The sequence below is a fragment of the Leptidea sinapis genome, chromosome 1 (assembly GCF_905404315.1).
Source record: "Leptidea sinapis chromosome 1, ilLepSina1.1, whole genome shotgun sequence".
NCBI classification, from domain to species: domain Eukaryota; kingdom Metazoa; phylum Arthropoda; class Insecta; order Lepidoptera; family Pieridae; genus Leptidea; species Leptidea sinapis.
In genome coordinates this window covers 22,482,455-22,499,990 of record NC_066265.1, presented here as the reverse complement: position 1 = coordinate 22,499,990, position 17,536 = coordinate 22,482,455, and the positions used below count along the sequence as shown (strand labels likewise).

The following is a 17,536-nucleotide window of genomic DNA, read 5'->3' as shown; positions in this document are numbered from 1 at the left end:
CAAACAAGTTATTCAAAACCATTCGTCAACATTTAACACGTCATATTCAAATATAGACCTTATCACAACTATAAATGAACGTATTTACTGTATGACCGGATTGATTTCTAATTGGAATTTCGTCGCGGAATGCTGATATTGAAACAAATTGCAAACCAACCTTTCCGTAGAATTGTAGAACATAGCAGCCTGCCGTTTCAAATCGTTCGTCACGGCATTGTCTTCGCTCATTTTAAAAAACACCACAACACTCACACGAATATATGCATTAATGCTATAGAAGAACGGTTGAAATTACCGTGAGCTGAGGAGCAAGGCCGGCAAGTCTTTCGACGCCCGCGCCTGTACGAGACTGAATGGCGTATCCATAATCCAATACCACTCACAATTCACACGGCATCCCCCACTGTATTGTTTCAACTAAAGAAACATTCACAAACACACAAATTGCACTTTCAAAGATCCGAACAATCTGCGATGTGTGATAATATCGTATATCTATTATAAAACATTTTATTGCCACGTTCGCTATATAAAATAAAATATAACCTTCTTTCTTTGTCATCAATACTTTTCGCAGTGCACCCATATTTATGACAAGTATAGGCAATTTTTGATAGTTAGGGTTAATACCAATAACATTTTTTTTTCTATTCACATTAAAAAAAATATACAGCCCATGTTACTAAGCTTCTGATATGTGAAATAATTTTAATATTCGGTTAAATATATTTTGCGTTATCCTTAACCAATAAAAAAATCTTCAAACTTTTTACAGAGAAATTTTATTGAGACTGTTCAAGCACCACCTATTCTGGTTTACCTGGCCAAAGTTTTATATAAGAAATGAATTAATTATTAAGCAACCTAAGACATGGCTGGTAAATATGATTTTACGTCTCTACAAGCAACGTAGGTAATAATAGATTGTCTCCTTATAATTCTTATTAGGTCCCTTATCAACAGGCTTTCACTCTGACGTCATAAGGCGCCCACTCACTTGCTTCTATGACGCACTATCATAAAACCATCGATTTATACCCCTCCCTTTAACGCTACGAAATATATTTTTCGTTATCTTTGACATTAAACTCACATATGTAGCTACTTAACAAATTTAAATTTTATTTCAAGCCTACACAAATGGGAATACTCTGAAAAGACCTTATTATTATTTATTTCCACATTTTTTTTTGTTTAAAAATAAGGGACGAGACGAGCGGGACGTCCAGCTGATGGTAATTAATACGCCCTGCCCATTACAATGCAGTGCCGATCAGGATTGTTGAAAAACCCCAAAAATTCTGAGTGGTACTACAACTGCGCTCGTCAGCTTGAGACATAAGATGTTAAGTCTCATTTGCCCATTAATTTCACTAGCTACGGCGCCCTTCAGACCGAAACACAGTAATGCTTCCACATTACTGGCGCCGTTGTGGTACCCATAATCTAGCCGGCACCCTGAGCAAAGGAGCCTCCCACTGGTAGTAGTAGGTAGGTATTAGGATATCATCCCCCATCATCTGGAGGTGTGGCGTTGCTCCACAGTGCGGTTCTCAAGGAACTTTCTTCCACGTACGACCAAGCTGTGGAATCAGCTTCCTTGTGCGGTGTTTTCAGAACGATAAGACATGGGTACCTTCAAAAAAAGCTCGTACACTTTTTTAAACGGCCGGCAACAATCTTGTGATGCCTCTGGTGTAGCAAGAGAATTTGGGCGACAGTGATCACCTAACATCAGGTGACCAATACGCTCGTGTGTCCACTCTTTCATGAACAAAAACTTTCAGAACCCCAAGGTGTCGCTTTTGATCATACTGCTAATATTTCCTATTGGTCCATTGACAAAGTACTGTAAGTGCAGAAAATTGGAAGCCTCTATAATTAGCTAATTATTTTGTGTATTTACAACGAACAAACAGTATTTACTCCACCAAACCTGAGGTGTGTGAAAATAGGTCTTGTAGGAAGATGTTTGATGGTTTCAAGTTCAATGCTTTTGATACATTTTTTTATATTGGCACACTATAAATTATCTTGCCCAAAACTAGGCATAGCCTACAAGTACCTAAGGTAAACTACAGGTAAAAGACAATGACCAATATAACAATTAATATAATATACATATTTATTACTAAAACATATAAAATAGATATGTATAAGAATACTTTACCAGTGGCAGGCACCTTAGCACAGGATGCCGACTAGATAATGGGTATGGCGCCTATTTCTACCGTGAAGCAGTAATTACTGTGTTTCAGTCTGATAGGAGCCATAGCTAGTGAAATTAATGGGCAATTGAGACTTAAAATTTTATGTCTCAAGGTGACAAGCGCAGTTGTAGTGCCCCTCAGAGTTTTTTGGGTTTTCAAGAATCCTGAGTGTCACTGCATCGTAATGGGCAGGGCATATCAATTACCATCATCTGATCATCCTGCTCATATTGTCTCTTATTATCATAACAAAAAAAGGAAACAAACATGCATTTACCACATTTGGCATGATATCTCTATCTCAACATGAGGAGATAAAACAAATAAATATTACAATTCTTGCTTTGAAGTCAATTTGAGAGTTAAGGGGGGAAATTTAAAAATTGACCCGTCATGACTTTTAACCCTTTTGCTTTGGGTTATTTCAATTGACAAATTTAACAAAAAAGGCAAATTCCAAGAATGAGCAAGAAAACTTATACTACCATTTCCATCTCTTCATATTTAGCTGAATGTGGATTTAGTAAATGATTTAATGATAAAAAAATTCACTTGATATAACACAATGTGGAGACTTGAGAATAAAGCTAAGTAAATTTGAACTTTATATGAAATCTTTAAATGAATATAGAAAAATCAATATTTAAATTATTTTGAATTTCAGTTTTTCATTATATGTTTTGAAATTTTACTAACAATGTTTTGAAAACAATTTTATAGTGGTTTCTTTGTAAAACTTATCATTTGTATTTCTTTAGGGATTAAAAACATTTTTTAAGGGTTAAAAATTATGTATAAAATTTTAGAAATGTTAAGGTGGGGCATGGCATAAAAAAGGTCTCTGAAAGACGGGAGATGGAGGCTTATTGTATTATTAACTTGCATAACCTATTTAAAGTTTATCAGATCATGCTTTTTACCTTATTTTTCCATACTTTGACTACCAATTTTAAATTTTTTCTTTTTTGTATTTTTGCTTACTTATGAATTCTGGGACACCTTGAATATTGTTAGAAATTTTATTCCAAAATATAATCATTTAGAATGGCAATAGATTTATATGAGTGTTTCATTTAGTTTGAAAAAACAACATAATTGTCATGTTCACTTAAATGTGCTTGTGGTAGTGATGTGGGGTGTGTTGTTCCCTTTCTTAAATTTTTGTTGCATCACTTTAGATAAAACACATATTGTAATTGACATCATTTGTTATATAATGAAGCTGTAAATTTTGATTTAAAAGAGTGGCAATGAGTTTCTTGCCACTTCTTCTCATCAAACTCAACCTTTTCCGATTCAATTCCGACAGTGGTGGTAAAAGAAAACTTTTGATATTAATTATTATAAGTGCCATTTCCTTGACCTACATGAATTAAGTGTTTTTTTATTAACATTAATTACACGTTGCATTGCTGTCATAATTGTAGCCTTCCAGGGCTAGCAATATATATTGAAACAGTGACAAAACCCAATGGAATATTAGTGTTATCACTACATATAATATCATTTAAGAATATTTCTATATTTAAGGCATCAATCTCTGTGGTAGGTGGGTTGGAACTTGAAGCTCATAGCGAGCAAATCATATGGATACAAGTGTTCAAAGATTTTCATATAAAATAAACAAAATCTCATTACTTAAGTCAAAAAACTTAGTAAAAGTTATTAAGTGAGAAGTATTGTCATAATATTAACATCATAGTAGGCGAAGTAGTAGGTATTTTCTCTCTGAAAAACATATTAAACTTTGATGATAATGAAAAAATTAAATGAACGACCCTAAAGATTATTAGATTAATTACCTACCTGTGTACTAAAGTAAACCACTGTCTTAGATTCTTTGAAAGTATAATTCCGAAAACACTTACCCCTCATGAGATTGGAGCGGTGCGTATTGATATTTATATCGCCGATCATTTGACATACCCGGGTATTTTTATATACGTTTATTTACTATGAGTGTTTCGTAATTTTGTGATAGTCATACCAAAATTAAGAATATTTGTATAATCACACAATACAAAGTTCCACTAGCCCTCTAATACGTATTACAATGAGTTTAGAATTAATCGAATCAATTTAACAAATCGCACAATAAAATAAACATAACTTACGTAGTTCTAATGTCGAATATTAGAATTTGGTAAATTCAAAATATAAAATACTCCAAAACAAAACCGGTAACCAATCGAGATAGGTATAGCTACCTTACCTTTACACTTACTCTGTGACAACTGACAAGGCACAAACTCGGGTGTCAATTAACCAAAACTGTCAATACTCAATTGTCATAGTTAAATCTTCCTTCCTACATCTATAAAATATTAACTTTAAAAAAACTATTATTACAAAATATAATAATATAATATTGTAAGTATTATAAATAAGTAACTGTTATAATTGATTAAATATGTGAACATGAGTTTGTTACGCTTTCACAACTCAAGTACTCAACGTATCATCATGACAGTCATTTCAAGGGTATAGAAAAGAATATTATGAGGGTAGGTACATTTTGTACCGAAGTTTATAAGTGGAAATTTATATGTAGTTGTCGTTTTAGCGTACCGGCTACTTTGAATAAATAAAACCTCCTTGGTGCTAGATCTCACAGTGAAAATTTTCCACGTGCCAACTGAATTATTCTAGATTTGAAAAATGTTCTTAGAACATAGAATATTTTACGACCAACGGTTTTTTTCATTCAGCTATAAAAATAAAACGGATGCAATAAGAATAAAAGTATTATTCATACGAATTCCGGTTTGGAATTAACGCAACAGAAAATGTGTCGTGCGTTATTGGTTGTATCGCTTCCCAAGAGGACTTCAAATTGTTAAATGAAACCTGAAGAAGAACAGCCTCTAGATGGTATGGTACCACAGGTAAATAATGATTAATTAAATGCGATGGTAGCAGCCGATTCGCAGCAAACTACCAAGATATGATGAGCATGCGTGTTTTTATGTTATCATACCTACAAATCATAATGTTGAACAATTTGCATCAAATCGATAAAATAGAAAAGCTTAAAAATTGCGTGCCCCCTGATTGAAGTGACGTACACGCCTTGAAGCTAGTTGTACCGGGAATTAGCGATACAAAAACAGATTTTAGGGATGCATGATGAAAAGTGCATTCTTTACGAAAATCGCAAGTGCACATCGCAATGGTTGATTCCAGATGTAAATGCTTCATCATCATCATTTCAGCCTGAAGACTTTCACTGCTGGACAAAGGCTTCCGCCAAAGATGGCCATGACAATCGGTCCTGAGCTGCCCTCATCTAACATATTCCGGCGATCTTTACCAGATCGTCGGTCCATCTTGTGGAGGCCTACCAACGTGGTCGTCATTCGAGGACACTTCTGCCTCAACGACCATCTGTCTGTCGAGCTATGTGCCCTACCCACAGCCACTTCAGTTTTGTAATGCAGTGTTAGTATTTTTCTTAGGGTATAGTCTTAGTCTAGTCGGTATTTTCGATCAATTTACTCGCTTAATTTTTATATTATTTTTTACTTTCTACAGCTTACAGAATTAATGCAGATATTAAATCTTTATTGAAATTAGTATTTAGATTATAAATTTGCAATATATTTTATATAGACAAAATATTGGCTCCTTTTCTGTAATAACGATATGTTCGATTATGTGTAAAGAAACTTTAAATAGCTTTGAGCTATTTAGTATTGTTTATAACCTATCCAGTTACTTAAATATAATGAATTGTTACTCAAGCTGGGATTGGCTACTAATACATTATAATCATCGTCATTTTTCAACCATTAAACACAAAACCTTAATATATTATTCAATGAAACCTTGCTCATGAATCACTTCATCTTAAAGTGAAAACCGTATTTAAATCAGTTGTGCAGTTCTTAAGTTTTTTCTAGTTACGTAAACCACCATTCAGACAAACGTAATGGTCGTGGGTGCAAAATACACAGTTTCGTCCATTTGTGAATGAAATTAAATTGTAACTTTAATTAGGGGCAGTGATCCTTACCTTCCATTAAGTGAACCCCCTGTCCGTCCAATCAAGAATGAAATAAAAAATGAGCCTGCGGGTCACCTATTTTCGAAGTGACATCCAAAAATTGGGTCAACTCCATACTACGAAACACCCCAAGAGATTAATTCCTACCAAAATGATTATATTTCTCGCTCCCGACCTAATATTAAATAAGTTCTCCCTTGCGTTTAATTCGACAAAACGTTTCAAAGTGATGACTCAAACTCATCTATAGTTATTATTGGTAGAGCGTTACTAGTTATACGATTTCATTGTTTGAGCTGTCAGTAGGTGCTATGAATTTTAGAATTGAGATATTAATAAATTACGAAGCGGCAACGAAACACCGAGTGGATATGAAATCGCGGTAACCTTGGGCGTGATTAACTACTTTTATTATAAATCGGAAATGCATCAAGCATGGGACTTACAACCGACAGGCAATGGACTTATAAGTCCCATTTTTGTCAGTTGATTGCTGCGTTATAAACAGTGTTAAAAATAACTATAATATAATATAAAGTTGTGTGATGAATTTTGCCATATAAATACTTGTTACTAAGAAAATAAACAAATTGAAAGTAAATCATAGTATTATAATAAGTATGAAATATTACAATAGTTGTATAGTTATATAGTTTTAGTAAAGGCCGTAAGCATACCATTAAGTCTATGTAAATGTAGTTTAAATTTTGGTATATAACCCCAAGCTACACATACAACTTAAAATGAACCACAGTAAAGCGATTGTTCATTATTTATTGAGCATATTTACACGTTGGGTACTGTAAATTTTGCTCTTAATATATCGAAGGCGTTAAAATCTATTCCATTCTTTAATCTAATTATTCTAAACTGTTAAATGTATGGACATACATTATTTAAACAATTAACAACAACAGTTTCATTGTGCAGTGGATTTTTCCGGAGGTAATGATATTGTTATCTGTACGAGTATCTAATAAAAACAACCACGCGTTTTTTGAAATAATCTAGAAAAAAAACCGCTTCATATCGGCATGTAAGATTCATCTAAGGTTTTTTTCTTGTGTTTAAGGCTAATCTTGTTTTTTTTCCAGAATCTCGGTTAAGTACATTATCTTTATAGTATTTTTATTTCTTGTACCATTTGATTTACTAGTAATTATTCAATTAACTAACAGATGGCGCTAGGCTCCTTCAATTAAATCAGTATTTTTTATTATTTGAAAATAAATTATTAAGATTATAATAACCGTCCCCCGTGTGTCCCCCGTCGTTCAGAAATCAAATTAAAATAATAGTTTAAAATGAATAAATAAACTTTCTCAGTTGAACAGTTGTTAACTATATATCAGATTATTTTTATGTAGATTGAGAAATCTTAAGTTTTGTCCGAAATAAAAAATCTAGACCTAACCGCACCAACAAAACAAAAAGATTATCAGAAAGCTTTTAATTGATTAAAAGACTGTATCATAACTGTGTATATCTATCAATATTAAATTGAAACCTTATACCTACATAGCCAGTATTTCAAGAAAGCTCTGTTTTGTAAGTACGGAATATGTGTGTAATTAATCGAAAATAATAATAAAATTACATTCGTACCAAGCACTTTTTTAATTTTATTTTTATAAAAAAGGATTCCTTTTGTTTGTTTTAAGTTTATTTTATACAAAAGTTTAATTATTTTATTTATCGATTGACGCAGTACGAGGTCTGCTGGGTCAGCTAGTAATAAATAAATTTCAATAACATAATAAAGCTTCAAAATACAAGATAGTGAAAGGTGCGCGAGAAATGATGCGCACCAAAAACGTTACTATGAGATTTGATGAGTAGATTTTACTCTCCATATTTTTCTCATACCGGGCGCCTTATATGAAAATCGATTCTTAAAGAGAAAACGAGCAAAACCAGTCGTAGGCATCGATAGCTTTGATGCCGATGCCATCTGAAGTCTTGTGTACGGCTACTATTTACGGAAGGAGTATCCAACAAGAAAAAAGTTAGTGCAATCACTGAAGGAAGCTGGATTATTCTTCGGTGAGGAAAGTTCTTTAACGAAGATTTTGAAGACCGTTGGATTTCGATACAAAAATGTAACAAACGCAAAATATTGATGGAAAGATTTGATATCGTGAAGGTCACATATACTTTTTTACGGCAAGTGAAAGAAATTGAAAATTGGTAAAATGTTGTGTTTTGGATGAAACATGGCTTAATGCTATCCATACTTTAAACCGTTCTTGGACCGATGACACTGCAGCATCTACGTCCAAAGTTCCTGTTGGAAAAGGATCGCGACTTATAAATTGTCACGCTGGAACCATCAACGGGTTTGTCGAAGGTTCTCGTATGGCCTTTGCGTCAAAAACCACTGGAGACTATCATGAAGAAATGAATGGAGAAAACTTTACTGAATGGTTTACCTCAATGTTGTGTAGCCTCCCTAAACCATCTATTATAATTATGGACAACGCCCCATACCACTCGATGCAAATTGACAAGCCACCTGCCCAATCCCAAAAGAAAGCTGACATCCTTGAAATTGATACACGCCTTGCCCATAACAATGCAGTGCCGCTCAGGATTCTTGAAAAACCCAACACAGAACTAGTGTTAAGGACGCGTTATCAAAACAGAGATTTTTTTCACAGATAACTTTCATGTTTTTTTAATACCTATGCATTTTTATTATGGAAAAAGGAGGACAGACAAGTGTACGGGTCACCTGGTGTTAAATGATCATCGCCGCTCACAATCTCTTGCAAACCCAGAGGAATCACAGGAGCGTTGCCGGCCTTTAAGGAAGGTGAACGCGCTTTTTTTGAAGGTACCCATGTCGTATCGTCCTGGAAAGACCGCACAAGGAAGTTCATTCCACAGCTTTGTGTAGTACGTGGAAGAAAGCTCCTTGAAAACCGCACTGTGGAGGACCGCCATCACCACACATCCATATGGTGGATCCAATTAAATAATAAAAATAAAGGAGATTTAAAAAATAGTTTTCCAAAGAAGTTTCACTTCTGACATGTGTACTTTGTACGCACGCCATTTTTTGTGTTGTCTGATGCTTTACGTAGCTTCCCCCCTAAGGACACCTCCCCTTAAAGTGGAGATGAAAAAACTACTGGAGACTTACCTTGTGAGGTATCGTTGGATAGGTCTTTGAAAGTTAGATTCAGGTTTGATACATGACATTTCCTTTGGGGGTTATCTTTTGAAAATAATGCGGGAATAAGGAAGGTGTTCGTTACATATATGTAATAGCTTATACCTTATGATTACAATATCTATTGAAATAACACTTCTTGACATAATATGGTGGTAATAATTGATAAGAGGGATAGAGCTTCTAGTGGTTAAAAAGGGGATGATTTTTTTTTGCATGTAGTTAGGGTATCATTACATAGGTCTTTCAAAATCAAATTATGAGATTTTTTTAAATAGATTGGTAATGGGTTGTGTTTTGTAAATATTGTGGGTGAAAAATCGAAACGTAAATATTTCTATTTTATATGTTGTCTGATGCTTTGGAAGTGCCCCCCCCCCCCCCTCCTTACGGTTTCTTAGGTTAGTAAAATTATACAATTAATAAAATATGATACTTTATTGGATATAATTAACTTTCTTTTTTTTTCTAAGTTATGGTTGCAACTCTCAGCTTATATAGGCAATGAAGAAATAATTTAGCATGTTATTGTTAGACAGCCCTTTTATAATAAAATTTAAGTTTATGAATGAATTCTACTTTTGACGCTGTAAATGATACCCATGAAGAAAAGTTTGTAGATTTCATAAGCGCCATCATGGATTTTGACCCGATATTAGTTATTGTAGACCCCAAAAACCATGAACATGACACCCATGATGAGAAGTTCGTCAATTTCATAGGCGCCATCATGCAATTCGATTTTGACTCGAAATTTGTTATTGTTGACCCCCAAAACCATTTAAATGACACCCATGAAGAGAAGTTGGTAAAAATCATAGGTGCCATCTTGGATTTCGATTTTGACCCGACATTCGTTATTGTTGACCCCGAAAACCATGAAAATAAGATGCATGAGGAGAAGTTGGTAAATTTCATAGGCGCCATCTTGGATTTCGATTTTGACCCGATATTCGTTATTGTTGACCCCGAAACCCAATAAGAAAAGTTGCCAATTCTATAAGCGCCATCTTCGATTTTGATATATAGACCTTATATTTAGAGAAGAACCTATAAATCACAAATTCTTAAGAAAAATCAGAAACATAATTTTTAGAAAGTCTGACTGCGTACAAAATATGTAAAGTATCAAAGACAGTATTGTAGAGCTTATAAAAAATATTCATGTTCGTACAAGCGATCTTTTCGAGCACGAGCTGCTGCTTACAACCGACACAGTATCTACCCACAACGGCGGCCGAGCGCGGACTGGCCGACTGGCGTTGTTTCGAATTTCGATAGATCTTTGTCTTTCTATGCAATGTGTACGGAGTGACAAAATAAAATAGCCCTTACTACTACACATTAAAGCTCATGCTAATCCGAAAAATATATGAATTTTAGACGATTCATTTTAATTTTTTTCTGAGATTATTTATAACATTTTTTGAAAATATTATATCTGCTTTCCTTACGTATTTTTTAAGAGACAAAATTATGTAAGTAGTAGCAGAAAGAATATCCTGAATGCTGAAGCCCCATTTCGTCAATTTTGTGTGAAGAGGTAAACGGATAATTGTTTTTACGACATTAAATGTCAAAATATGTTACATTTAGTTTCATTTCATCACAAACCCTACCGAAAAATATCTTATTTTTGTCGGATTCGCAAACACGTCCTTAAAGTTAATTTGGTTCCGTTAATATTTTATTGACTTACTTCTATTGAACAGGTAAATTTCTTCATACCTACGCTAGATAATAATAACCTATGGTAGGCAATCTTTGCTTATTTCAAAGCTCAAGTACGACTAGTTAGGTCCATCGGGCCTACCTTGCTAGAAAAGCAATGCTGGGTGCAGCACCTTATCAATAATTTTGTATTGCATTTGCCATTGTAAAGTACTCTAATCGATTGATAAGAGTGGCTGTTGAGCTTCTTGTACGTTCTGCTTACGAGCTCAACTTTATTCGATCAGAATATGGTAAATTTAGTAATTTTAAATAAATATTTATAGTGACTACTCAAAAGTGCTTAAACTAAAGCCAGGGAATTCCTAGCTAATTTGTGAAATACAATTTCATATTTTTCAGGCATTTCGTTTTCAGAATTCTATACATTTCATGGGATTTTAATGCAATTCCTGATTTTATACATTTCCTATATCATGTAATATAATCCAATTCAAGAACATTCTTCTCAACCGCTCAAAACATCCGCGCAAAACGATTTAATCCAAGCCTCAGAATGTCTAAAGCATCCCACTTTAAACTATATTTAGTACTATAAAAGTGTTTTATTGTACAGAGCGCTACTTGAAGATTGCCGAGCGAATATTTATTGCCAATTTCGATATGGAGAGAATTTCATACTGTAGGCAATTATAGTATAAATATCTGAGATATATATTGCAGTATACTATTGGACTATTACTACTATACTATTTGGACTACTCATTTTCACCGTCTCAGATTATTGAGAATATTATCTACGAGGGTGATTCTGAAAGTTTTTAGAACTGGCCACTTCTAAACAATATAGTTTTATAATATATAGTTAATTTAAAAATGGAACTCCTTGGCAATATTATTGAGTAGGTATGTATTTTATTTATTTGTCATTTGTTTTACGATTTGGCGGCAAATTTAAAACTGTATGTGTTCCGTCAGAGTGAATTTAACGGGAGAAAATTTTCGTGTAATTTTTTTATTTCGAATTTATTACAAGTCAAATTCAAATTAAATTTTTTTTAGTATGCCTCGGACCTGAGAAGAGCGCGCGCTAGTTTTGGTTACAATATAATATGTTATATCGTTCAATAAAATTTATAGTTAAGCCTGAGGGCGGTCGCTCCATTCCTAGTCTGTGATACCATTAAGAAAATTAAGAAAATCCATTAACCATAAACCATTAAGAAAATCGTTTATGTTACAGAAGTGTTTTTTTTAACGATACTTTTAAATTTCGTTTTGTACCTTTGTTTTGTACGTTTTCTGGGATGATGTTGCAAAAGCATTTAAGTATACAAAAACGCTTAGCAAGAAAGCATCGCCTAAGAATCGCGTTTGCCCGATTTTTTTTTAAAAGCAAAATTAATTATAATATCAAACAAGTTCCTTCCAAATGTTGTTTTGTGTGTGCTTCTGGACAATAACTTGCAATGGTAGTGACGAATTAAGTGTTTCATTACATTCACCCCTCGTCCCTAGTATAAGAGCACGGTTATTATTTCCACCTAAAATAGCCCCGCACTTTTTAAAAGCAAGTGAGGGTAGTAAGGTTTTTATAGTTTACTCACGTACAATAATAAGCTGACTATGTGTGCGTGGCGCTTATATATTATTATTCCATAATAGTGATGTTGGTCGCTCATTCCTGCACAAGTAGGAAACATAGTGCGGGAATGAAAATTACTGTAACTTCAAAACACTCTTGATTTTATTGTAACATATAGTAGTGTATTTCTGTGATTATAAGAAAAACGGTCATTATGTTTCAAGCAATTTAGTGATATTTTTCCAGAAATACTACAAAATTGTATTATTTTTTAATCAGTGATGTAGCGTGGCCTTAATTTTCACCGAATATTAATTTCCGTCAAGCATGATTAGCATCAGCAATTCTTAATTTGAATTCTTATTAAATTTAGTGACATAACATTATATTATTTTATTCTGAAATTGACGAACGACAGTTTTTTGCATATATCATCCAATAAGCGTATGACTAGTAACAGCCTAAAAACTATATAAGAAACCATAGTAGGGTATGTTGATTTGTAGCAACTTTTGCTATATTGAAAGAAAAATGAACACGCCGTTTCCTTTTTCTTCTTAAATTATAAAATTCTGCCTGAATGAAGGTAGTGTCTAATAAGTTTTCCTATATATAACTCGGTTAATTGAGATACTGAAGATGATCATTATCCTGTATTTGTTTATATTGGGGTCAGCTGTGATGTCAGATAAACTGGATAGCATGACTGTTCTAATCATGACGAAGCTATTATGCATGATTGCTTACTGAAAACGGGATTCGGTAGTTATCACACATAAATAAGGTTTTGTGAAAAAAAAAAATTATTATTATATTAATATTATATCGAGGATAAAATAAGTAAGTAAGTAATAAGTATCTATTTTTGCAACTTCGTATTTTTTATTTTGTGACAGCCGTCAGTGGAAGAGTGGGTGTAAAGGCTTTACTAAATCAAACCACTTCGTATCATCGTTCTGGAAACATTCCTCGTTGGATTTACATTCCAATGTTTCAACATAATATTGGAATGAATATCCATGCGCCTGTAGGTGTAGAAATATTCTTGAAAAACGCCATGTGGAGGAACGATAGAGTTTCAGATTGTAAGGATGATAATTAAATTTGAGGTGTGAGCGTGGAGCACTGGGCAGCAAAAGTCTGCAGCTCTTCGGAATATTCTCTGCAATAAATGCGTGAGAACACACACTGTACTAAGTGATCGTGCTTTAAACATAATACTAAATTTACAACTGTAATTCTTAATTAAAGAGAGATAAAAAATAGCAATATAATGTTTAAGATAACAATACTCATATGAAACAGGTAAAGAAACTGTGCGCGTGTGATTCATTGCTAAAAGGAGCTGACTCAGTACTAAGCTGTGTTGAGTGCTTGAGACACCAACACACCACTGGTTTTCAGCAGCCCCTCGTGACATTTGGAGTAGACAGTAATTGTTGTAGTCTTCACATTATTAATATGTATGTATGCAATATATATAGGTAGGTATAGCGTTCTAAGATATATTTATACTTAATCTTATTGAGATTGAATACTGAAATGATTATAACTGTTCGAGCGTCTCTGCGTTGTACGCGGTAGAATGAAGTTGGGCTGCACCCAGTTTCATTTTGAACCAGACCACAGGACACATGAAAACATTACTTCGGAATATAGCCTGATCGATAAGGCGAACTTATAGATTTTTTTTTTAAGATAATAAGGGATTCTTGAAAAACTCAAAAATTCTGAGCGCAAAATACAATTGCGCTCGTCACCTTGAGACATAAGATGTTCAGTCTCATTTGCCCAGTAATTTCACTAGCTTCGGCGCCCTTCAGACCGAAACACAGTAATGCTTACACATTACTGCTTCACGGCAGAAATAGGTGCCGTTGTGGTACCCATAATCTAGCCGGCATCCTGTGCAAAGGAACCTCCCACTGGTAGATAGTAATAGGTAAAAAAAAGAAGACTAAAAAGAACTATTTCATGTCAATTTACCTTATTAACGTACACACGTACACACACACACACGTGTGTGTGTGTGTGTGTGTGTGTTACGTTTTACGTCTTTCATTTAGTTACCCTTTGAAAAGCTTCCAAAATGAAGAAGACATCAAAGAAAAACACTACTGTGATAAGAAACTCGGAGGCGTAGGATGCGACTTGGTCGACTGACATTTAAAGCAATAATTATTTCCATTCCATTTGGAAGCTCCCAACGTCCCAACGTTGCGTGTTTCATGTCCGTAAGTCAGTGCACGTGTATCCTTTAGAGAAGGGAAGCAAAAATAAATAATTCTCTGTGGTGAGTAAAATCAGTACCAGGCTAACATAAACACGGAGCAATAATAAGCACTTTAGTACAAAGCAGACTATCAGACTTGGTTATTCTTGGAATTAATGCGTTTCTGGATTTGATATCGGCTGAATCATGATGTCCTAGTAATTTTTCGCACAACTTTGTAATAAAAATAGTGTACCATGCATTTTGTAATAACTCAAAACACGATAAATGAACGGAAACAACTGATTTAATTAATAATAATATGTTTTGTAGTTTGATTCAAATCACATGTAAAGTATAGCAGGCAGGTATCAATGATAATACCTTATTATTAAATTTGGTTTTTAATCTGGTGCTAACGATTTATACATAACTATTTAGTAAATTTATGTATTTTATGTTTACACATTAGCCGATTGTCTACTTGTAAGTGTAACTATTCACATACAACTCTAAATTGAAACGTAGATGCAGGGGTTTCTCAAACCAACTCCTTCCATTTTGTCTCATCACCAAGGAAGATCATCAAGGTCTTTACTCATTATAATCTTTTCTCCAGATTATAATAAGATTATTCAAGCTATTATCTACAAAATCTATAGAACTAGTAGATAGTGCAATTTAACCACGCGGTATTTTAAGATTCAACTTGAGTTTCTTCAGTTATAAGATATGCACAATTACACCGTTCTCATTGAAGTTAGCAACGTTACGTTACGGCAAAGATAAAGTAAAAATATAATAATTATAACATACTATTGTGCTGTTTTGTTTTGTACACAGGACAGAAGTGAAAACATCGAGACGAGATTACGAAACACAACTATTAATGTAATTCTTATATCTTTAAACGAGCAATTCTTGTATATATATATTCTGAATCTCGGAAACGGCTCCAACGATTTTATTGAATACTAATATTTAGTATCCAGGTAGTTTCGGGGGCGAGAAATCGATCTAGCTAGGTTTCAATAGTAAAAAATGTAGTTTTATCCTTGTTTTAATGAGAAATAGCTACAATAACATTAGAATACAAAGGTAAATTTCACCAGTATACAAGACTATAATAGCTCTGATGGCACATTGGGTGATCCGGAAAGCAGAAGATCCCGGTTCGAATCCAGGCGTCCTATTAGTTTTTTTGTTCAAGTTTTTTGTACATTCTTAAATATCCGAGCAAGGCTCGGTTGTCCAGATATTATTATATAATTAAAAGTTAAGTGATTGGTCAAAATTAATTTTATTTACAGATATCTCAAGAGTGCGACGCGGAATTGGAATCCATTTTCGACACGCCTCGGAAGTCTGCACTGTGGAAACAACTAGTCTAATAAATCTTGCTAAACGCAAACAACAAATAACTATATTTACAAATACTATGACTTCATAAAATTAAAACTATCATTACGTGGAAGCGTACCAAGAATACTGGCAGCATTTCCGCGTTGGATAGCTAGGCTGATCCATTGACCGAAATAGCTGCCAGCGCTTGGGTTTCCAGTAGCCTTATTAAGGCGCGAAGATAGTACTTTGTACCTATATTCTCCGCGCCTCTGAGCCCAACGGGCCAATTATTGTTTTGATTAAATTTTTAATTTATATTTTATTTTTTCTTACTTATTACATAAAATCTACTATTACTCACAATTTACTGTTTTGGGGAAATGTCTATTCACTTGAAACTTTTTTTGGCTGTCTGTGTGCGTGATGACGAATGTAAGTACGTGACGCTCACGCACACATTAATTCTATTATTGCTTCTATATTCACTGGAACTATAAGGAAATTATCGTTCTGAGCGTTATTATTCCTAAGTACGCAGTCACAAAATAAAGTGCTCATTGCGGAAAGAGAAATCCTCACTTCAAAAAATTGTCTCATTATCTTTAATCAAATAATCGCAAGATGTCTTGGATTTTAGTAACATTATCTATTGCAATAATTAACATTATTTAATTAACATTATTGCAATAATTAACATTTTTATTGATGCCCGTTTGGTCTCAGAAAAATACCGTGATACTCGCGTCAAAGCAAATTTGAGAAGTCAATATTTTTAATAACAATTCAATTTACACATATTCACACAAAACTTATACATAAAACTGTCCGCATCAACATAATAAAAATTTTATATTTAATACAAATTTCATCTTACGGCCTTAACTGATTTAAATGATAAAGTTATCTAAAAGAAAGCAGCGGAAATCTTATGAGAAATATTAATTGGACGATAACTTATCGACTGAGTATTAACAATTACAATGTAGTGGTACTAGTAAAAGATTACATATCTGCGAACACCCCACGGCTGGCTGGAGTAACTGGCCAGTACTCCACGCAAAACGGACCCAACTGAGTGGTTTAATTACAGAAACAGGAGCCGCTATGCCAATACCAATAGTCATTATTTCAGCCGGAAGACGTCAATATATAGAAGATACCAATAGTTAAATATGATTGTTTACCGAAAATGTGTCCCAGAAGCGTTAGCAATTATTTAAAGGAGTAGCTGCTAGCGTTCGTACATTTTTAACTATATTTATAAAAAGGGGCAAATGGGCTCTAGAGATGAGTTTAAGTCCCTAAGTCGTATCGGTTCTGGAAAACTGCAGCCGGT

At 33.8% G+C, this 17,536-nt stretch overlaps 1 protein-coding gene and 1 long non-coding RNA gene across 4 annotated transcripts in view; one reads left to right on the top strand and one right to left on the bottom strand.

Annotated features, from left to right (window-relative positions):
• The window catches only part of LOC126975739 (vesicular glutamate transporter 2), a 55,672-nt gene extending 51,265 nt beyond the window's left edge, over positions 1-4,407 (bottom strand). The window contains exon 1 of one of the 3 annotated variants that reach the window (XM_050823945.1): positions 4,328-4,407. Coding sequence is in view for 2 of the 3 variants with exons in the window: in XM_050823792.1 (XP_050679749.1) it covers positions 161-231 (71 nt within the window). In the remaining variant the exon portion in view is untranslated. Of the gene's footprint in view, positions 1-160; positions 405-4,081; positions 4,264-4,327 lie in introns of those variants that run through there. The other 2 variants (XM_050823857.1, XM_050823792.1) reach the window with 2 other exon arrangements.
• Positions 4,408-4,900: 493 nt separating this feature from the next.
• On the top strand, positions 4,901-16,517 carry LOC126979360 (uncharacterized). The gene is made up of 3 exons (XR_007732813.1): positions 4,901-5,098; positions 5,426-5,651; positions 16,167-16,517. It is a non-coding gene; the product is annotated as an uncharacterized LOC126979360 (long non-coding RNA).
• The last annotated feature ends 1,019 nt before the right edge of the window (positions 16,518-17,536 follow it).